The sequence below is a fragment of the Oncorhynchus mykiss genome, chromosome 19, assembly GCF_057628025.1.
Source record: "Oncorhynchus mykiss isolate SJ-2025 chromosome 19, ASM5762802v1, whole genome shotgun sequence".
In the NCBI taxonomy this organism is placed as follows: Eukaryota; Metazoa; Chordata; class Actinopteri; order Salmoniformes; family Salmonidae; genus Oncorhynchus; species Oncorhynchus mykiss.
Window position 1 is genome coordinate 8,284,501 of NC_143040.1, and position 24,347 is coordinate 8,308,847.

Below are 24,347 nucleotides of genomic sequence, written 5' to 3' on the forward strand. Positions count from 1 at the left end.
GTCCTAGGGCTCAGGTCCTCCGAGAGAGAGAAAGAAAGAGAGAATTAGAGAGAGCATATGTGGGATGGCCAGTTGTCTTCTGGCTGTGCCGGGTGGAGATTATAACAGAACATGGCCAAGATGTACAAATGTTCATAAATGACCAGCATGGTCGAATAATAATAAGGCAGAACAGTTGAAACTGGAGCAGCAGCACAGCCAGGTGGACTGGGGACAGCAAGGAGTCATCATGTCAGGTAGTCCTGGGGCATGGTCCTAGGGCTCAGGTCCTCCGAGAGAGAGAAAGAGAGAAGGAGAGAATTAGAGAACGCACACTTAGATTCACACAGGACACCGAATAGGACAGGAGAAGTACTCCAGATATAACAAACTGACCCTAGCCCCCCGACACATAAACTACTGCAGCATAAATACTGGAGGCTGAGACAGGTCAGGTCAGGAGACACTGTGGCCCACTCCGAGGACACCCCCGGACAGGGCCAAACAGGAAGGATATAACCCCACCCACTTTGCCAAAGCACAGCCCCCACACCACTAGAGGGATATCTTCAACCACCAACTTACCATCCTGAGACAAGGCCCAGTATAGCCCACAAAGACCTCCGCCACGGTGCCTACTACAACAATCCAATGCTTTTACACTTTATGGGGTGTGGTGAACGAGTGCACACTTCAGGAAGCAGGAAAGACATTTGGGACACACACCTGGCCCAGGCCCGAGGATCTCCAAATTGACCCTTGTCAAAGGTAGCCTATACATTCTGTGGTGCTCTGTTCTGGAAAATGAACTGCCGTTTGTCGCCCCCTGGTGGAACGAACGTAATATTGATCTCCTTCTCTCTATGTTTCTGTGCAGTTTGTACCTCGCAGCACACCGTACAAATATTCAAAGTTAAACGCTTATATTACCGTTCTGCAAGCAGCAGGATAATATGTTGGCAGCACATCATCAGGTAATTTTTTTCAAAATAAGAGTCCCCCTGCAAAGACAAACTCAACTTTGAGAATATCTATTATTTTAGCACTGAAGTCAAATACAACTATTTTTCACAACATTGCAACGACTTTTGAAACAAATAAATGGATAATTTAATGTTTTAATATTGTATAATTTATACCAGCATTTCTTTAGAAAGTTTCCAAACTAAATACTGGTATGTTGAAAGATGTTGTGTGGGTCAGTGGTGTAGTGGTGCCTGGAGAAGTGGGTATACAGTAGTCTAATTTAGCTAAACATTTTCCAAACTAAATACTGGTATGTTGAAAGCTGTTGTGTGGGTCAGTGGTGTAGTGGTGACAGGAGAAGTGGGTATACAGTACTCTAATTTAGCAAAACATTTTCCAAACTGAATACTGGTATGTTGAAAGATGTTGTGTAGGTGAAGGTCAGTGGTGTAGTGGTGACAGGAGAAGTGGGTATACAGTACTCTAATTTAGCAAAACATTTTCCAAACTGAATACTGGTATGTTGAAAGCTGTTGTGTAGGTCAGTGGTGTAGTGGTGACAGGAGAAGTGGGTATACAGTACTCTAATTTAGCAAAACATTTTCCAAACTGAATACTGGTATGTTGAAAGATGTTGTGTAGGTGAAGGTCAGTGGTGTAGTGGTGACAGGAGAAGTGGGTATACAGTACTCTAATTTAGCAAAACATTTTCCAAACTGAATACTGGTATGTTGAAAGATGTTGTGTAGGTCAGTGGTGTCGTGGTGCCTGGAGAAGTGGGTATACAGTACTCTAATTTAGTAAAACATTTTCCAAACTGAATACTGGTATGTTGAAAGCTGTTGTGTAGGTCAGTGGTGTCGTGGTGCCTGGAGAAGTGGGTATACAGTAGTCTAATTTAGTAAAACATTTTCCAAACGGCCCAGTGAAGGAAAGGCACCCTGTGTGAAAATCATGAGAAACAGTGATACACACTCTGAATGACCTAAATGATGAATCCCATATTGGTCTTTCACAGTCAGACTAACCCAAGTGGTACTGTTCAGTAGGATAATAGTAGACCAACCCAAGCTGTACTGTTCAGTAGGATAATAGTAGACCAACCCAAGTGGTACTGTTCAGTAGGATAATAGTAGACCAACCCAAGCTGTACTGTTTAGTAGGATAATAGTAGACCAATCCAAGCTGTACTGTTCAGTAGGATAATAGTAGACCAATCCAAGCTGTACTGTTCAGTAGGATAATAGTAGACCAACCCAAGCTGTACTGTTCAGTAGGATAATAGTAGACCAACCCAAGCTGTACTGTTCAGTAGGATAATAGTAGACATTTTATTGAAACAGAGAAACTGAGTCAGAAATTCACAAATTCAGAATTTCAGGGTTTTGTTCTCAAAGTCAGACTTTTTTTAAACAGAGAAACAATCAATTGTTCTAAGTCCACAACAGAGATACATCAGGAGATTTTGAGGTTTGGGGAAAATCTAAGAAATGTACATAGGACAGACATCTAGCACTATTGTTGGATTAGCAGTGTTTATATAGTACAGGCACCTAGCACTATTGCTGGATTAGCAGTGTTTATATAGTACAGACACCTAGTACTATTGTTGGATTAGCAGTGTTTATATAGTACAGGCACCTAGCACTATTGTTGGATTAGCAGTGTTTATATAGTACAGACACCTAGCACTATTGTTGTATTAGCAGTGTTTCTATAGTACAGACACCTAGCACTATTGTTGTATTAGCAGTGTTTATATAGTACAGACACCTAGCACTATTGTTGGATTAGCAGTGTTTATATAGTACAGACACCTAGCACTATTGTTGGATTAACAGTGTTTATATAGTACAGACACCTAGCACTATTGTTGGATTAGCAGTGTTTATATAGTACAGACACCTAGCACTATTGTTGGATTAACAGTGTTTATATAGTACAGACACCTAGCACTATTGTTGGATTAGCAGTGTTTATATAGTACAGACACCTAGCACTATTGTTGGATTAGCAGTGTTTATATAGTACAGACAGCACTATTGTTGGATTAGCAGTGTTTATATAGTACAGACACCTAGCACTATTGTTGGATTAGCAGTGTTTATATAGTACAGACACCTAGCACTATTGTTGGATTAGCAGTGTTTATATAGTACAGACACCTAGCACTATTGTTGGATTAGCAGTGTTAATATAGTACAGACACCTACACTATTGTTGTATTAGCAGTGTTTATATAGTACAGACACCTAGCACTATTGTTGTATTAGCAGTGTTTATATAGTACAGGTACCTAGCACTATTGTTGTATTAGCAGTGTTTATATAGTACAGACACCTAGCACTATTGTTGTATTAGCAGTGTTTATATAGTACAGACACCTACACTATTGTTGGATTAGCAGTGTTTATATAGTACAGACACCTAGCACTATTGTTGGATTAGCAGTGTTTATATAGTACAGACACTATTGTTGGATTAGCAGTGTTTATATAGTACAGACACCTAGCACTATTGTTGGATTAGCAGTGTTTATATAGTACAGACACCTACACTATTGTTGGATTAGCAGTGTTTCTATAGTACAGACACCTAGCACTATTGTTGGATTAGCAGTGTTTATATAGTACAGACACCTAGCACTATTGTTGGATTAGCAGTGTTTATATAGTACAGACACCTACACTATTGTTGTATTAGCAGTGTTTATATAGTACAGACACCTACACTATTGTTGTATTAGCAGTGTTAATATAGTACAGACACCTAGCACTATTGTTGTATTAGCAGTGTTTATATAGTACAGACACCTAGCACTATTGTTGTATTAGCAGTGTTTATATAGTACAAACACCTAGCACTATTGTTGTATTAACAGTGTTTATATAGTACAGACACCTACACTATTGTTGGATTAGCAGTGTTTATATAGTACAGACACCTAGCACTATTGTTGTATTAGCAGTGTTTATATAGTACAAACACCTAGCACTATTGTTGTATTAACAGTGTTTATATAGTACAGACACCTACACTATTGTTGTATTAGCAGTGTTTATATAGTACAGACACCTAGCACTATTGTTGGATTAGCAGTGTTTATATAGTACAGACACTATTGTTGGATTAGCAGTGTTTATATAGTACAGACACCTAGCACTATTGTTGGATTAACAGTGTTTATATAGTACAGACACCTAGCACTATTGTTGTATTAGCAGTGTTTATATAGTACAGACACCTACACTATTGTTGGATTAGCAGTGTTTATATAGTACAGACACCTGCACTATTGTTGTATTAGCAGTGTTTATATAGTACAGACACCTAGCACTATTGTTGTATTAGCAGTGTTTATATAGTACAGACACCCAGCACTATTGTTGTATTAGCAGTGTTTATATAGTACAGACACCTAGCACTATTGTTGTATTAGCAGTGTTTATATAGTACAGACACCTACACTATTGTTGTATTAGCAGTGTTTATATAGTACAGACACCTAGCACTATTGTTGGATTAGCAGTGTTTATATAGTACAGACACTATTGTTGGATTAGCAGTGTTTATATAGTACAGACACCTAGCACTATTGTTGGATTAACAGTGTTTATATAGTACAGACACCTAGCACTATTGTTGGATTAGCAGTGTTTATATAGTACAGACACCTAGCACTATTGTTGGATTAACAGTGTTTATATAGTACAGACACCTAGCACTATTGTTGGATTAGCAGTGTTTATATAGTACAGACACCTAGCACTATTGTTGGATTAGCAGTGTTAATATAGTACAGACACCTACACTATTGTTGTATTAGCAGTGTTTATATAGTACAGACACCTAGCACTATTGTTGGATTAACAGTGTTTATATAGTACAGACACCTAGCACTATTGTTGGATTAGCAGTGTTAATATAGTACAGACATCTAGCACTATTGTTGGATTAGCAGTGTTTATATAGTACAGACACCTAGCACTATTGTTGTATTAGCAGTGTTTATACAGTACAGCATTCTTATGTTTATTTGACTCTGATGATAAAGAAATATAAAATATTCCTGTAAAGGACTGTGTTAAATATTTAGGAATACATCTGTCAAAAACCACTTAGTCAGACAACACATGAATTTCTCTCCTAAAATTAAGAAAACCCCAAATATATGTAATAATTGTCTACAAAGAGATGTTTCTATACTTGGGAGAGTACTTCTGTCCAAGGCAGAGGGACTGTCTGGTTTTGTGTACCCCTCATTATCTTTATGTGTAAATCCTGCTACTTGTAAAGAGATCAACAAGACCTTTCTTGACTTCATCTGATAAATAAATCTCACCAACTAAAAGAGTCAGTCCTCTAATAAAAGAGCTGAAGGAGGTCTGGAAGTGTTGGACTTTGTGACATAAATAACACTTTCAAGATCAACTGGTTGAAAAGATGTTTGATCAATACTGATTCAATATGGTATTTCATTCACCCAGAGACTGGACCTACTTATCCACATCTACTGTGTCCCCATCCAACAGCACACTTTCAAACATAACATCTACCGGCAGCCTAGAGGTGTGTCTGAACATCAAGAAGAAGGGTGGAAACCCAGTAGTCTCGCCCACCCAGTGTGCGATTCAGACGTTCTGCTTGGCCGTTACCCATGGGATGGTAAGGTGTGGTGTGGGACTTTTCAACACCAGATAACTGAAGCTATTCTACACTAAGTAAACTCTCAAAGTCAGTTAGGTTTCAACAACAAGCTTTAATGGCCTGGAAAATATGTTTCTTGCACAATTCCCCCCCACATGATGTCCACATGTGTGGCTGGTTAAGGCCTTACAAATACTGTAGAACAAACAATGTTAAGGAAGGGCACTTTAACATGTTACATCAGATATATCCATGTAATTCTATGATGTCCACATGTGTGGCTGGTTAAGGCCTTACAAATACTGTAGAACAAACAACGTTAAGGAAGGGCACTTTAACATGTTACATCAGATATATCCATGTAATTCTATGATGTCCACATGTGTGGCTGGTTAAGGCCTTACAAATACTGTAGAACAAACAATGTTAAGGAAGGGCACTTTAACATGTTACATCAGATATATCCATGTAATTCTATGATGTCCACATGTGTGGCTGTTGATGATATCTGTGTTTTCTGAGAAAAATGTGAGAATCTGTCCCACTTGTTCTTTGATGTAAATCTGTGTCATAATTTTGTGAAAACCTTGCAAGATACTTATTTACCATTATGAACACTGTCCATGTTCTACATGGAGGATATAATATGTTACCATTATGAACACTGCCCATGTTTAACATGGAGGATATAATATGTTACCATTATGAACACTGCCCATGTTTAACATGGAGGATATAATATGTTACCATTATGAACACTGCCCATGTTCTACATGGAGGATATAATATGTTACCATTATGAACACTGCCCATGTTTAACATGGAGGATATAACATGTTACCATTATGAACACTGCCCATGTTCTACATGGAGGATATAATATGTTACCATTATGAACACTGCCCATGTTCTACATGGAGGATATAATATGTTACCATTATGAACACTGCCCATGTTCTACATGGAGGATATAATATGTTACCATTATGAACACTGCCCATGTTTTACATGGAGGATATAATATGTTACCATTATGAACACTGCCCATGTTTAACATGGAGGATATAATGTTACCATTATGAACACTGCCCATGTTCTACTTGTAGGATATAATATGTTGCCATTATGAACAATGCCCATGTTCTACATGGAGGATATAATATGTTACCATTATGAACACTGCCCATGTTTTACATGGAGGATATAATATGTTACCATTATGAACACTGCCCATGTTCTACATGGAGGATATAATATGTTACCATTATGAACACTGCCCATGTTCTACATGGAGGATATAATATGTTACCATTATGAACACTGCCCATGTTCTACATGGAGGATATAATATGTTACCATTATGAACACTGCCCATGTTTTACATGGAGGATATAATATGTTACCATTATGAACACTGCCCATGTTTAACATGGAGGATATAATATGTTACCATTATGAACACTGCCCATGTTCTACATGGAGGATATAATATGTTACCATTATGAACACTGCCCATGTTCTACATGGAGGATATAATATGTTACCATTATGAACACTGCCCATGTTTTACATGGAGGATATAATATGTTACCATTATGAACACTGCCCATGTTCTACATGGAGGATATAATATGTTACTATTATGAACACTGTCCATGTTCTACATGGAGGATATAATATGTTACCATTATGAACACTGCCCATGTTTTACATGGAGGATATAATATGTTACCATTATGAACACTGCCCATGTTTTACATGGAGGATATAATATGTTACCATTATGAACACTGCCCATGTTTTACATGGAGGATATAATATGTTACCATTATGAACACTGCCCATGTTTTACATGGAGGATATAATATGTTACCATTATGAACACTGCCCATGTTTTACATGGAGGATATAATATGTTACCATTATGAACACTGCCCATGTTCTACATGGAGGATATAATATGTTACCATTATGAACACTGTCCATGTTCTACATGGAGGATATAATATGTTACCATTATGAACACTGCCCATGTTCTACATGGAGGATATAATATGTTACCATTATGAACACTGCCCATGTTCTACATGGAGGATATAATATGTTACCATTATGAACACTGTCCATGTTCTACATGGAGGATATAATATGTTACCATTATGAACACTGCCCATGTTCTACATGGAGGATATAATATGTTACCATTATGAACACTGCCCATGTTTTACATGGAGGATATAATATGTTACCATTATGAACACTGTCCATGTTCTACATGGAGGATATAATATGTTACTATTGCAATGAAACCACTGAAATGATTGTGATTTTTTTTATTCTTGTTGCCAAATACTTTATACACAAACAATCATTCCAAAATTCTATACCAAAATGACACATTTTTCTGATTGAATTTAAATATTTTATTAAAACATTAACCCTAGTGAATAACAACAAGAAAAACATCTTCCTGAATCATTATAGATTTTTTCAGAGTGATAACAACTACACTAAAATAGTTAATGTTTTATTACTTCATTGATATTTTGTGTGTTTTAGTATTTTCTAGTTAATACTAGTTCTGTTTTGTATGATGTAACAATGTAAATTGTTGGTCTGTATTTTGAATCAAAAAATAAATATATAAAATTAAATTAAAATAAAAAGACACATCGTCATCTGCTGACTGGAGGGGCAACACAGTTGAGGAACCAAAAGTTTATTTTCATTTATTTCATAAAAGTGTAATATTGTATTAAGTCATTCAAAGAGAAGCATGTGTTGATTCATTCGTGTTTAATGAGTGAGAATTTAAAACAAACTTTAGACCCACTACATATTTACATTGAACCATAGTTCTGACAGGGATCATTTAGACCCACTACATATTTACATTGAACCATAGTTCTGACAGGGATCATTTAGACCCACTACATATTTACATTGAACCATAGTTCTGACATGGATCATTTAGACCCACTACATATTTACATTGAACCATAGTTCTGACATGGATCATTTAGACCCACTACATAGTTACATTGAACCATAGTTCTGACAGGGATCATTTAGACCCACTACATATTTACATTGAACCATAGTTCTGACAGGGATCATTTAGACCCACTACATATTTACATTGAACCATAGTTCTGACATGGATCATTTAGACCCACTACATATTTACATTGAACCATAGTTCTGACATGGATCATTTAGACCCACTACATATTTACATTGAACCATAGTTCTGACATGGATCATTTTGACCCACTACATATTTACATTGAACCATAGTTCTGACATGGATCATTTTGACCCACTACATATTTACATTGAACCATAGTTCTGACATGGATCATTTTGACCCACTACATATTTACATTGAACCATAGTTCTGACATGGATCATTTTGACCCACTACATATTTACATTGAACCATAGTTCTGACATGGATCATTTTGACCCACTACATATTTACATTGAACCATAGTTCTGACATGGATCATTTTGACCCCAGAGGCATATCTTTTATCACAGCCAAAATGTGGTTTATTCCATTTTTCATGACTTTGTCAATCAACTTGTTCTTAATACATCTAAATCCTGGTTTAGTGTTTCTGTATCAATATGGACTTTTAACAAATTAAAATCCTTTGTACTCCAACAACAATGTTAAAACATTCTACACTGTGACATCATTAAAATACTCCTACTACAATGTTAAAACATTCTACATTGTGACATCATTAAAATACTCCTACTACAATGTTTAAACATTCTACATCGTGACATCATTAAAATACTCCTTCTACAATGTTTAAACATTCTACATTGTGACATCATTAAAATACTCCCACTACAATGTTAAAACATTCTACATTGTGACATCATTAAAATACTCCCACTACAATGTTAAAACATTCTACATTGTGACATCATTAAAATACCCCTTCTACAATGTTTAAACATTCTACATTGTGACATCATTAAAATACTCCCACTACAATGTTAAAACATTCTACATTGTGACATCATTAAAATACTGCTACTACAATGTTAAAACATTCTACATTGTGACATCATTAAAATACTGCTACTACAATGTTAAAACATTCTACATTGTGACATCATTAAAATACTGCTACTACAATGTTAAAACATTCTACATTGTGACATCATTAAAATACTCCTACTACAATGTTTAAACATTCTACATTGTGACATTAATTCATTGATATTATGAAACAACTACTTCATGTATGTATTTTCTGATGTTTGATCAGAGATCTTTTATCAGAGTATCTCTTCTGACATTGATCCCAGCTATGAAATTTCTCTCCTGTGTGTGTTTCTGGTGTGATATCAGGCTACTTGACTGAATAAAACTCTTCCCACATTGACTACAGCTGTAAGATTTCTCTCCTGTGTGTGTTCTCTGCTGTATAGTCAGATGGCTAGATGTAACAAAACTCTTCCCACATTGATCACAGCTATAAGGTTTCACTCCTGTGTGTGTTCTCTGCTGTATAGTCAGATGCCTAGATGTAACAAAACTCTTCCCACATTGATCACAGCTATAAGATTTCACTCCTGTGTGTGCTCTCAGGTGTACTATCAGCCAGCTTGAGTGATTAAACCTCTTCCCACATTGAGTACAGTTATAAGGTTTCTCGACTGTGTGTATTTTCTGGTGTGATTTTAAATCTGTTGAACTAACAAAACTTTTTCCGCAGTCAGAGCAGTGGTAAGGTTTCTCTCCCTTGTGTGTGTTCTCTGCTGTATAGTCAGATGCCTAGATGTAACAAAACTCTTTCCGCAGTCAGAGCAGTGGTAAGGTTTCTCTCCCTTGTGTGCTCTCAAGATGTACCATCAGGCAGCTTGAGTGAGTAAAACTCTTCCCACATTGATCACAGCTATATAAGGTTTCTTTCCCTTGTGTGCTCTCAAGATGTACCATCAGGCAGCTTGAGTGAGTAAAACCTTTCCCACATTGATCACAGCTATAAGGTTTCTCTCCAGTGTGTATTCTCTGGTGAGTTTTCAGGCAGCTTGACTGAGTAAAACTCTTCCCACATTGATCACAGCTATATAAGGTTTCTCTCCCTTGTGTGCTCTCAAGATGTACCATCAGGCAGCTTGAGTGAGTAAAACCTTTCCCACATTGATCACAGCTATAAGGTTTCTCTCCAGTGTGTATTCTCTGGTGAGTTTTCAGGCAGCTTGACTGAGTAAAACTCTTCCCACATTGATCACAGGTATAAGGTTTCTCTCCAGTATGAATTCACTTTTAGTGATTCTGATCTTCTTTAAGTAATTCTGATCTTCTTTAAGTTCTGATGAAGATTTGCAACCTTCCCCACAGTCAGAGAAGCAGTGAGATTTATTCCCTGTGGGTGTTTCTTGAGGTGATATAAACTGGAGAGACTCTTCTCTGCCTCGTTAGCATCATGATGTTGAGGCTCCCCAGAGGATCCACGATAGTCACGTCTCTCTCCTGTGTAAACAACAAGTCAGACAGATGGTTAAAGGCCCACAACAGCAGAAATCCACTGTAAAAGGTGATGCCAACAGCGTAGCCATGTAATGCAGAAACCCTCCCTTCTAATGCAGAAAACCCTCCCTTCTAATGCAGAAACCCCTCCCTTCTAATGCAGAAACCCCTCCCTTCTAATGCAGAAACCACTCCCTTCTAATGCAGAAACCCCTCCCTTCTAATGCAGAAACCCCTCCCTTCTAATGCAGAAACCCCTCCCTTTTAATGCTGAAACCCCTCCCTTCTAATGCAGAAACCTCTCACTTCTAATGCAGAAACCCCTCCCTTCTAATGCAGAAACCCCTCACTTCTAATGCAGAAACCCCTCCCTTCTAATGCAGAAACCCCTCCCTTCTAATGCAGAAACCCCTCCCTTCTAATGCAGAAACCCCTCCCTTCTAATGCAGAAACCCCTCCCTTCTAATGCAGAAACCCCTCCCTTCTAATGCAGAAACCCCTCACTTCTAATGCAGAAACCCCTCCCTTCTAATGCAGAAACCCCTCACTTCTAATGCAGAAACCCCTCCCTTCTAATGCAGAAACCCCTCCCTTCTAATGCAGAAACCCCTTCCTTCTAATGCAGAAACCCCTCCCTTCTAATGCAGAAACCCCTCCCTTCTAATGCAGAAACCCCTCCCTTCTAATGCAGAAACCCCTCCCTTCTAATGCAGAAACCCCTCCCTTCTAATGCAGAAACCCCTCCCTTCTAATGCAGAAGCCCCTCACTTCTAATGCAGAAACCCCTCCCTTCTAATGCAGAAACCCCTCCCTTCTAATGCAGAAACCCCTCCCTTCTAATGCAGAAACCCCTCCCTTCTAATGCAGAAACCCCTCCCTTCTAATGCAGAAACCCCTCCCTTCTAATGCAGAAACCACTATCTATCAGTGTAAGATCAGGATGCTACTCAAGGAACCTCACATTAATCTCTGTGCCTATTCACTAGTTCACCCCCGTGGGGGAAAAGTCAGGGGACTTCTCATAGGCTGACAGCAGATATAGCCTCCATTTCCAGGTTGCTTATGAGTGCATTTCACACTACTTTGGATTATAATTGTAAGGTTCATTTGAATGTCCTGATTAATATAATGTTTATGTTTTTGTCGAAAATGTACTACTTTATATTTAAAAACGACTTCAACCAGTAAAATGTTCTTTGGCTACTATTCTAAAATGGATGACATTTTTTTTTAAATTATCTATCTTCAGACAATACCCCATAATGACATCACAATACCCCATAATGACATCACAATACCCCATAAAAGTGAATAAAAGTTTAGAAATGCTTGCTTGCCAGGGAACTTTTGGCTAAACCAACTATATCATACTACGACCAATAAGCAAACTACAAACTCAATGTACGTCACAAATAGTACAGTTAGTATGAGTATTCCAACACAGCTCAGGTCTCTGGGCTGCCATTTTGTTTCTGTTTAAAACCCAGGTTGCCCCTTTAAAAAAGCCACACAACAAACAACCAATCTGCAGTTGAAACAATAACAAAGCTGTCATTATTTTTTTACTCCAATGTTTAGAAACAAATGTCAGATTTCCCCTTTAACACCACACACATCAGTCCCACAACTGCCTCTGTTTTTAACACAGTAACGGTACCTACAGTTGAAGTCCAAAGTTTACATACACCTCAGCCAAATACATTTAATCTCATCACAATTCCTGGAATTTAATCCTAGTAAAAATTCCCTTCTCAGTTCTGCCCACAAATGTTCTATACGATTGTGGTCAGGGCTTTGTGATGGCCACTCCAATACCAGCCACAATTGTACCCGAAGACAGGAAGTGCCTATTCCTCATCTCACCAAGGATAAACTTCAACTCAATTGCCAGTACTGGCGACATCGTGTGGAAGCTGTAGGCATTGTAAACTGGACGCTATCTATTTTCCCTTGCCATAGACAATACAGAGACTGGCGGAGGGATATTTTTTGTGTGTTTTTTTGTGAACAGTTTTCATTGGGATTTTGCCTCCTACACACGTTCTGTTATAGTCACAGACATGATTTAACCAGTTTTAGAGACTTCGGAGTGTTTTCTATCCACACATACTAATCATATGCATATACTATATTCCTGGCATGAGTAGCAGGACGTTGAGATTTTGCGCGATTTTTAACAAAAAGCTGCGCGATTTTTAACAAAAAGCTGCAAAAATTCGCAGCCTCTTTAAGAGGTTTTAAAGAACCCCACGGGGAGTCTTCAGACAAGCCTCCAACATCAGTCAAATGGTGGTGAGGTCTGATCTTTCACCAGAGCCACGTAGTACTTTCCTACAAGGTTTGTTACACTGCTAGCTGGTAGGACTCCTTTGATGGATTAGACTATAGCTGAGATCCCAATACCCATGTAAACATAGCTAAACATAGCTTACTGATAGATCAATGAGGTCAGATCCCAATACCCATGTAAACATAGCTTACTGACAGATCAATGAGGTTAGATCCAATACCCATGTAAACATAGCTTACTGATAGATCAATGAGGTTAGATCCAATACCCATGTAAACATAGCTTACTGATAGATCAATGAGGTCAGATCCAATACCCATGTAAACATAGCTTACTGACAGATCAATGAGGTCAGATCCAATATCCATGTAAACATAGCTTACTGACAGATCAATGAGGTTAGATCCAATACCCATGTAAACATAGCTTACTGACAGATCAATGAGGTCAGATCCAATACCCATGTAAACATAGCTTACTGATAGATCAATGAGGTCAGATCCAATACCCATGTAAACATAGCTTACTGACAGATCAATGAGGTCAGATCCAATACCCATGTAAACATAGCTTACTGAAAGATCAATGAGGTCAGATCCAATACCCATGTAAACATAGCTTACTGATAGATCAATGAGGTTAGATCCAATACCCATGTAAACATAGCTTACTGATAGATCAATGAGGTCAGATCCAATACCCATGTAAACATAGCTTACTGACAGATCAATGAGGTCAGATCCAATACCCATGTAAACATAGCTTACTGACAGATCAATGAGGTCAGATCCAATACCCATGTAAACATAGCTTACTGACAGATCAATGAGGTCAGATCCAATACCCATGTAAACATAGCTTACTGACAGATCAATGAGGTTAGATCCCAGTACACATGTAAACATAGCTTACTGGCAGATCAATGAGGTTAGATCCAATACCCATGTAAACATAGCTTACTGACAGATCAATGAGGTTAGATCCAATACCCATGTAAACATATTTTACTGACAGATCAATGAGGTCAGATCCCAATACCCATGTAAACATATCTTACTGATAGATCAATGAGGTTAGATCCAATACCCATGTAAACATAGCTTACTGACAGACAGATGAGCTCAGATCCCAATACCCATGTATTGCGAACAGGTCGATTGTAGCGGTAGTCATTTCGATGGAGAATAACTTTACAGTTATTTTGACCGCGGTGGTTATTGTTGTCGTGGTTTCGTGGAAGAAACCGTTGTTGTGCATCATCTTTCAACGCTCCAATACCTGATAATGACCAAACCTGTTTAGGCTTTTTGGGAATTTAACTTCAATTAACCTGAAAGTGTTCATAGTATAAACATCTGTTGGGTTGGTAGAATGTGGAAAGACCCACCTCATTGGTTAATATTCCCTGTAGTAGAAACATCTGTTGGGTTGGTAGAATGTGGAAAGACCCACCTCATTGGTTAATATTCACTAGTAGAAACATCTGTTGGGTTGGTAGAATGTGGAAAGACCCACCTCATTGGTTAATATTCCCTGTAGTAGAAACATCTGTTGGGTTGGTAGAATGTGGAAAGACTCACCTCATTGGTTAATATTCACTGTAGTAGAAACATCTGTTGGGTTGGTAGAATGTGGTAAGACCCACCTCATTGGTTAATATTCCCTCTAGTAGAAACATCTGTTGGGTTGGTAGAATGTGGAAAGACCCACCTCATTGGTTAATATTCCCTGTAGTAGAAACATCTGTAGGGTTGGTAGAATGTGGAAAGACCCACCTCATTGGTTAATATTCCCTGTAGTAGAAACATCTGTTGGGTTGGTAGAATGTGGTAAGACCCACCTCATTGGTTAATATTCACTAGTAGAAACATCTGTAGGGTTGGTAGAATGTGTAAAGACCCACCTCATTGGTTAATATTCCCTCTAGTAGAAACATCTGTTGGGTTGGTAGAATGTGGAAAGACCCACCTCATTGGTTAATATTCCCTGTAGTAGAAACATCTGTTGGGTTGGTAGAATGTGTAAAGACCTACCTCATTGGTTAATATTCCCTGTAGTAGAAACATCTGTTGAGTTGGTAGAATGTGTAAAGACCCACCTCATTGGTTAATATTCCCTGTAGTAGAAACATCTGTTGAGTTGGTAGAATGTGGAAAGACCCACCTCATTGGTTAATATTCCCTGTAGTAGAAACATCTGTTGAGTTGGTAGAATGTGGAAAGACCCACCTCATTGGTTAATATTCCCTGTAGTAGAAACATCTGTTGGGTTGGTAGAATGTGGAAAGACCCACCTCATTGGTTAATATTCCCTGTAGTAGAAACATCTGTAGGGTTGGTAGAATGTGGAAAGACCCACCTCATTGGTTAATATTCCCTCTAGTAGAAACATCTGTAGGGTTGGTAGAATGTGGAAAGACCCACCTCATTGGTTAATATTCCCTGTAGTAGAAACATCTGTTGGGTTGGTAGAATGTGGAAAGACCCACCTGATTGGTTAATATTCACTAGTAGAAACATCTGTTGGGGTGGTAGAATGTGTAAAGACCCACCTCATTGGTTAATATTCCCTGTAGTAGAAACATCTGTTGGGTTGGTAGATTGTGGAAAGACCCACCTCATTGGTTAATATTCACTGTAGTAGAAACATCTGTTGGGTTGGTAGAATGTGGAAAGACCCACCTCATTGGTTAATATTCCCTGTAGTAGAAACATCTGTTGGGTTGGTAGAATGTGGGAGTAGGTTTTAAATTCATACTTATTACAAATCTGCAGTTGTCTGACTATTCTATTATTATTTAATGAAAGAAATGTAAAAATGCACTTTTTGTCTGGAAATAAAATAAACATTTATCTGCGTTAACCACTCCAGTCAACAGATGGCGATATGCGTTTTTCAGGCGATGCTATCAGAGTGACGTATAATGTAGTGGACGGGACGCTTCTTCAACAACATCTCGTCAGCCACCTCGGTAGCTTCCTAGCGGAAACGTTCAAGCTGTTCAGACTGCTTCGGTCTATATTTACTTCTGTATTTGGAACATAATTCTGTCTTTTAACTAGTTTCCCCATTTCATGTCATATTTCCGTTTAGTCAGGTAACGGTAGCTGGCTTGATAAATGAGCCTATCACTAGGCTAGTCGCTAACTAGCTAGGTTAGCTGGCTAACATCCCCGACCATGAGCTCAGCAAGCTGCTGCCCTCCTGCTAAAAAAGAGGTCTGCTGGAAGGAGAAAGAAGGTATTTGGCTGAACGTTGTCGTGAAAGAGGAGAATGAAGAGGAGGATGTCACAGTAAACGAAGAAGTAGAGGGTGAGGCTGTTACACAGAAAGAAGAGGAAGAAAACGATTATACTTTTTTTTGGAGTGAATGAAGGAGAGATAACTGTCATATTGAAGGAGGAGGAGAGGGAAGAAGAGAAGGAGACAGAAGATCTGAGTAACACCAGTAAGTCCTGTCTTGAAAATAGTTGTTGAACTGATATGTGGTTTTAAAACAGCATTCTACTCTAGTTCTGAGCTTAAATGCCGTTTTTTAATGTAGGAATTGATAAAGCTACACTGTAAGATGTGAATACCATCAAGAAGCTGGCCAACAACAAAACTTTAACAATGGATTTGCACCCAAAATCACAACTTAAATGTCTCACGGAATGGACTTGCCTTCATTCAATACTGCAATTCCACTGTACTAAACTGGAGGCGATTTCCAGCCCACCGTTGACTGCGGTCAAGTGAGCCGACAGTCGCAAAACGCGGTCAGGCCATCTGCTCTTCAGTTTCTTCCTGAATTTGCGTGCGCGAAAACACTTTACGGAATGGCGTTTTTTCAGTTAGGGAAACTGAGTTGAATGGACTCTCATGCACAGCTAGTCGAGACCATGGCTACAAATCATTACAAGCAAACCGTTTGAAGCACACTTATTCAATCTTCCATAATACAAATGATACCAAATCGTTTATTTAATTTTCGTGTTATCATAAAGTACTTTATCATTGCTAGAGTGTCAAGCGTAGGCTGGAGTGGTGTAAACGCTACAGCATACAATGACATTCTAGACCATTCTATAGGCCTCTCTGACTAAGAACACACAGAGACCTGCATTTTGTAGTGGCTGTAATAACACTTGTGAAAAGTGACTTCAGGTGATTGAGGGATCTAGTCTAGATTTAAACGTCATAGGAAGTTTTATCATGTGGAGGTTTCATTCAGGTCTCTGTTTAATTAAATCATCTGTTTGTCTTTGACAGGAGAGAGACCAGACTCTCCTTCTGACAGCAGGAAGAGTCCTTCAGGGAAACCAGACCCCGAGACGTCCAAACCAGCAGGACGACATCACTGCTCCCAGTGTGGAAAGAGTTTTACTCAGTTAGGGAGCCTGAGAACACATAAGAGAATACACACTGGAGAGAAGCCTTACCACTGTTCCCAATGTGGAATGACGTTTACCCAGTTAGGGAGCCTGCAAACGCATGAGAGGGGACACACAGGGGAAAAGCTTTTCCAATGTTCCCATTGTGGAAAGAGTTTTGGCCAGGTAGGAAACCTAAACAAGCATGAGAGGACACACACAGGTAAGAAGATGTACCGCTGCTCCCAGTGTGGAGAGAGATTTACCCGGTTAAGGTACCTGAAAGAGCATGAAGGAATACATACAAATACACAGGAGGAGAAGACATACCACTGCTCTCATTGTGGAAAGACATTTTCCCAGTCAGAGAACCTGAAAACACATGAGAGAATCGAGAGGCTGTGTTCTGACTTGTTTTTGACTGAGAATGTGTGTGTTTGTTTCGGCTGTCAGACTTGAGTTCACTTTGTGTAATGTTAATGCACTATTTTTAATTGTGATTAATCCATTGTCTGAAAGGGTTAAAAACACACTGAAAACATCCAGAATACATACTATATACAGCTAAAATCTACAATGCCATGTAAACACAAGATGACATTGAGGTTAAATAAAGTGTGATTTATCAATGGAACATATTTTGACAGGTCCACTGTGTGTCTCTGTAGAGTCATAATATCCATAACAACTAGAGGTCAAACAGGGAGATGGTTCCATTCATTTTCCCCACAGGGCTGTGTTTTGTTTAGACTCACCCTGGTGTGATGTTTTGATAACCATGTAAATCTCTCTGGGACAAGGTGACTGAGGACACAGTGTGTTGTCAATTTATTGTCATGTTTTTAAAATGGTCTAACTGCCTTTATTTTAGATGGACCCCAGGAAGAGTAGCTGCTGCCTTGGCAGGAACTAATGGGGATCCATAATAAACCCCAGGAAGAGTAGCTGCTGCCTTGGCAGGAACTAATGGGGATCCATAATAAACCCCAGGAAGAGTAGCTGCTGCCTTGGCAGGAACTAATGGGGATCCATAATAAACCCCAGGAAGAGTAGCTGCTGCCTTGGCAGGAACTAATGGGGATCCATGTTAAACCCCCAGGAAGAGTAGCTGCTGCCTTGGCAGGAACTAATGGGGATCCATAATAAACCCCAGGAAGAGTAGCTGCTGCCTTGGCAGGAACTAATGGGGGTCCATAATAAACCCCAGGAAGAGTAGCTGCTGCCTTGGCAGGAACTAATGGGGATCTATAATAAACCCCAGGAAGAGTAGCTGCTGCCTTGGCAGGAACTAATGGGGATCTATAATAAACCCCAGGAAGAGTAGCTGCTGCCTTGACAGGAACTAATGGGGATCCATGTTAAACCCCCAGGAAGAGTAGCTGCTGCCTTGGCAGGAACTAATGGGGATCCATAATAAACCCCAGGAAGAGTAGCTGCTGCCTTGGCAGGAACTAATGGGGATCCATAATAAACCCCAGGAAGAGTAGCTGCTGCCTTGGCAGGAACTAATGGGGATCCTTAATAAACCCCAGGAAGAGTAGCTGCTGCCTTGGCAGGAACTAATGGGGATCCATATTAAACCCCAGGAAGAGTAGCTGCTGCCTTGGCAGGAACTAATGGGGATCCTTAATAAACCCCAGGAAGAGTAGCTGCTGCCTTGGCAGGAACTAATGGGGATCCATGTTAAACCCCCAGGAAGAGTAGCTGCTGCCTTGGCAGGAACTAATGGGGATCCATAATAAACCCCAGGAAGAGTAGCTGCTGCCTTGGCAGGAACTAATGGGGGTCCATAATAAACCCCAGGAAGAGTAGCTGCTGCCTTGGCAGGAACTAATGGGGATCTATAATAAACCCCAGGAAGAGTAGCTGCTGCCTTGGCAGGAACTAATGGGGATCTATAATAAACCCCAGGAAGAGTAGCTGCTGCCTTGACAGGAACTAATGGGGGTCCATAATAAACCCCAGGAAGAGTAGCTGCTGCCTTGGCAGGAACTAATGGGGATCTATAATAAACCCCAGGAAGAGTAGCTGCTGCCTTGGCAGGAACTAATGGGGATCCATAATAAACCCCAGGAAGAGTAGCTGCTGCCTTGACAGGAACTAATGGGGATCCATAATAAACCCCAGGAAGAGTAGCTGCTGCCTTGGCAGGAACTAATGGGGATCCATAATAAACCCCAGGAAGAGTAGCTGCTGCCTTGGCAGGAACTAATGGGGATCCATAATAAACCCCAGGAAGAGTAGCTGCTGCCTTGACAGGAACTAATGGGGATCCATAATAAACCCCAGGAAGAGTAGCTGCTGCCTTGGCAGGAACTAATGGGGATCCATAATAAACCCCAGGAAGAGTAGCTGCTGCCTTGGCAGGAACTAATGGGGATCCATAATAAACCCCAGGAAGAGTAGCTGCTGCCTTGGCAGGAACTAATGGGGATCCATAATAAACCCCAGGAAGAGTAGCTGCTGCCTTGGCAGGAACTAATGGGGATCCATAATAAACCCCAGGAAGAGTAGCTGCTGCCTTGGCAGGAACTAATGGGGATCCATAATAAACCCCAGGAAGAGTAGCTGCTGCCTTGACAGGAACTAATGGGGATCCATAATAAACCCCAGGAAGAGTAGCTGCTGCCTTGACAGGAACTAATGGGGATCCATGTTAAACCCCCAGGAAGAGTAGCTGCTGCCTTGGCAGGAACTAATGGGGATCCATAATAAACCCCAGGAAGAGTAGCTGCTGCCTTGGCAGGAACTAATGGGGATCCATAATAAACCCCAGGAAGAGTAGCTGCTGCCTTGGCAGGAACTAATGGGGATCCTTAATAAACCCCAGGAAGAGTAGCTGCTGCCTTGGCAGGAACTAATGGGGATCCATATTAAACCCCAGGAAGAGTAGCTGCTGCCTTGGCAGGAACTAATGGGGATCCATAATAAACCCCAGGAAGAGTAGCTGCTGCCTTGGCAGGAACTAATGGGGATCCATAATAAACCCCAGGAAGAGTAGCTGCTGCCTTGGCAGGAACTAATGGGGATCCATAATAAACCCCAGGAAGAGTAGCTGCCGCCTTGGCAGGAACTAATGGGGATCCATAATAAACCCCAGGAAGAGTAGCTGCCGCCTTGGCAGGAACTAATGGGGATCCATAATAAACCCCAGGAAGAGTAGCTGCTTCCTTGGCAGGAACTAATGGGGATCCATAATAAACCCCAGGAAGAGTAGCTGCTGCCTTGGCAGGAACTAATGGGGGTCCATAATAAACCCCAGGAAGAGTAGCTGCTGCCTTGGCAGGAACTAATGGGGATCCATAATAAACCCCAGGAAGAGTAGCTGCTGCCTTGACAGGAACTAATGGGGATCCATAATAAACCTCAGGAAGAGTAGCTGCTGCCTTGGCAGGAACTAATGGGGATCCATAATAAACCCCAGGAAGAGTAGCTGCTGCCTTGGCAGGAACTAATGGGGATCCATAATAAACCCCAGGAAGAGTAGCTGCTGCCTTGACAGGAACTAATGGGGATCCATAATAAACCCCAGGAAGAGTAGCTGCTGCCTTGGCAGGAACTAATGGGGATCCATAATAAACCCCAGGAAGAGTAGCTGCTGCCTTGGCAGGAACTAATGGGGATCCATAATAAACCCCAGGAAGAGTAGCTGCTGCCTTGGCAGGAACTAATGGGGATCCATAATAAACCCCAGGAAGAGTAGCTGCTGCCTTGGCAGGAACTAATGGGGATCCATAATAAACCCCAGGAAGAGTAGCTGCTGCCTTGACAGGAACTAATGGGGATCCATAATAAACCCCAGGAAGAGTAGCTGCTGCCTTGACAGGAACTAATGGGGATCCATGTTAAACCCCCAGGAAGAGTAGCTGCTGCCTTGGCAGGAACTAATGGGGATCCATAATAAACCCCAGGAAGAGTAGCTGCTGCCTTGGCAGGAACTAATGGGGATCCATAATAAACCCCAGGAAGAGTAGCTGCTGCCTTGGCAGGAACTAATGGGGATCCTTAATAAACCCCAGGAAGAGTAGCTGCTGCCTTGGCAGGAACTAATGGGGATCCATATTAAACCCCAGGAAGAGTAGCTGCTGCCTTGGCAGGAACTAATGGGGATCCATAATAAACCCCAGGAAGAGTAGCTGCTGCCTTGGCAGGAACTAATGGGGATCCATAATAAACCCCAGGAAGAGTAGCTGCTGCCTTGGCAGGAACTAATGGGGATCCATAATAAACCCCAGGAAGAGTAGCTGCCGCCTTGGCAGGAACTAATGGGGATCCATAATAAACCCCAGGAAGAGTAGCTGCCGCCTTGGCAGGAACTAATGGGGATCCATAATAAACCCCAGGAAGAGTAGCTGCTTCCTTGGCAGGAACTAATGGGGATCCATAATAAACCCCAGGAAGAGTAGCTGCTGCCTTGGCAGGAACTAATGGGGGTCCATAATAAACCCCAGGAAGAGTAGCTGCTGCCTTGGCAGGAACTAATGGGGATCCATAATAAACCCCAGGAAGAGTAGCTGCTGCCTTGACAGGAACTAATGGGGATCCATAATAAACCCCAGGAAGAGTAGCTGCTGCCTTGGCAGGAACTAATGGGGATCCATAATAAACCCCAGGAAGAGTAGCTGCTGCCTTGGCAGGAACTAATGGGGATCCATAATAAACCCCAGGAAGAGTAGCTGCTGCCTTGACAGGAACTAATGGGGATCCATAATAAACCCCAGGAAGAGTAGCTGCTGCCTTGGCAGGAACTAATGGGGATCCATAATAAACCCCAGGAAGAGTAGCTGCTGCCTTGGCAGGAACTAATGGGGATCCATAATAAACCCCAGGAAGAGTAGCTGCTGCCTTGGCAGGAACTAATGGGGATCCATAATAAACCCCAGGAAGAGTAGCTGCTGCCTTGACAGGAACTAATGGGGATCCATAATAAACCCCAGGAAGAGGAGCTGCTGCCTTGGCAGGAACTAATGGGGATCCATAATAAACCCCAGGAAGAGTAGCTGCTGCCTTGGCAGGAACTAATGGGGATCCATAATATATACAAATAATCTTATCAATATATGTGTCTCTCTTTACTCTCGGATTCAAATATGCTTATTAGCATCAAAGTAGACAACATGCAAGACTACAAAACCCTGCAAGCTCCTGCAAGTCATCTCTAGCCAACACATTTCACAGAACAGTTCATAGAATTGTCCATTGAAATAAATGTTGACAATTTAATCACTGCTACATTAAGGCCTGATTGGTGGAGTGCTGCAGAGATGGTTGTCCTTCTGGAAGGTTCTCCCGTCTCCACAGAGGAAATCTGGAGCTTTGTCAGAGTGAACATCGGGTTCTTGTTTACCTCCTTGACCAAGGCCCTTCTCCCCCGATTTCTCAGTTTGGCCGGGCGGCCAGCTCTAGAAAGAGTATTGGTGGTTCCAAACTTCTTCCATTTAAGAATGATGGAACCGCTAAAATTGTGTTCATGGGGACCGTCAATGCTGCAGACATTTTTGGTACCTTTCCACAGATCTGTGCCTCGACACAATCCTGTCTCAGAGCTCTACGGACAATTCCTTTGACCTCATGGCTTGGTTTTTGCTCTGACATGCACTGTAAACTGTGGGACCTTATATAGACAGGTGTGTGCCTTCAATTGGATGAAACACTAAACCCATGATTTAGATGTATTAAGAACAAGTTGATTGACAAAGTCATGAAAAATTAAATTAACCCCATTTTGGCTGTGATAAAAGATATGCCCCAGGTCAAAATGATCCATGTCAGAACTATCGTTCAATGTAAATATGTAGTGGGTCTAAATGATCCCTGTCAGAACTATGGTTCAATGTAAATATGTAGTGGGTCTAGAGTTTGTTTTAAATTGTCACTCATTAAAAGCGAATAAATCAACACATGCTTCTCTTTGAACGACATAATATAATAATCAACTTTAATGAAATAAATGAAAAATAAACGTTTGGTTCCTCAACTGCGTTGCCACTCCAGTCAGCAGATGGCGATGTGCGTCTTTTAGGTTCAGGCGACGCTGCCAGTGTGACGTATAATCTAGTGGACGGGACGCTCCTTCAACAACAACAGTTAGACACCTCGGTAGCTTTATAGCAAACATAGCTACAACATTCACTCTCTTTACACTCTTTTGGTGTATATTAGTCGCTGTGTATTAAACACACTTCTGTCGTATGTACGTGTTGGCCCATTTAATTATATAATTACGTTGTTTGTCAGCTAGCTGGTTTGCTAAATTAGCTTAGAACTAGGCTAGTTGCTAATGCTAGCTAGCGAACATCTCCGACCATGAGTTCACTAAGTTACTCTCCTCCTGCTAAAGAAGAGGAGGTCTTCTGGACGGAGAAAGAAGTTCTCCTGAAAGAGGAGGAGGAAGAGAAGGATGTTTCAATACAAAAACAAGTAGAGGGTGAGGCTGTTCCCGTGAAAGAAGAAGAGAAAGACGTTTCAGTGGAAGAAAAGGAAGACTCGTTCAGAGTGAAAGAGGAGGAGGATGTTACAGTAAAAGAAGAGGAAGCGGAGAGAGGAGGATGCAGTTTATGGAGTGAAAGAGGGGGAGATGACTGTCACATCGACAAAAGAGGAGGAAGAGGAGGACACT

General features: G+C 40.7%; 2 protein-coding genes across 2 annotated transcripts in view; both read left to right on the forward strand.

The window, feature by feature from the left end:
- Positions 1–24,347, forward strand: part of LOC118936769 (scavenger receptor cysteine-rich type 1 protein M130-like) — a 73,932-nt gene that overhangs the window by 16,696 nt on the left and 32,889 nt on the right. The gene's annotated exons all lie outside the window — the stretch shown is intronic.
- On the forward strand, positions 16,284–18,366 carry LOC110497260 (uncharacterized). Its single transcript, XM_090210012.1, is given in 3 exon segments — positions 16,284–16,732; positions 16,734–16,824; positions 17,628–18,366. Coding segments are annotated over 3 exon segments (828 nt in total). The 5' UTR covers positions 16,284–16,555; the 3' UTR covers positions 18,188–18,366.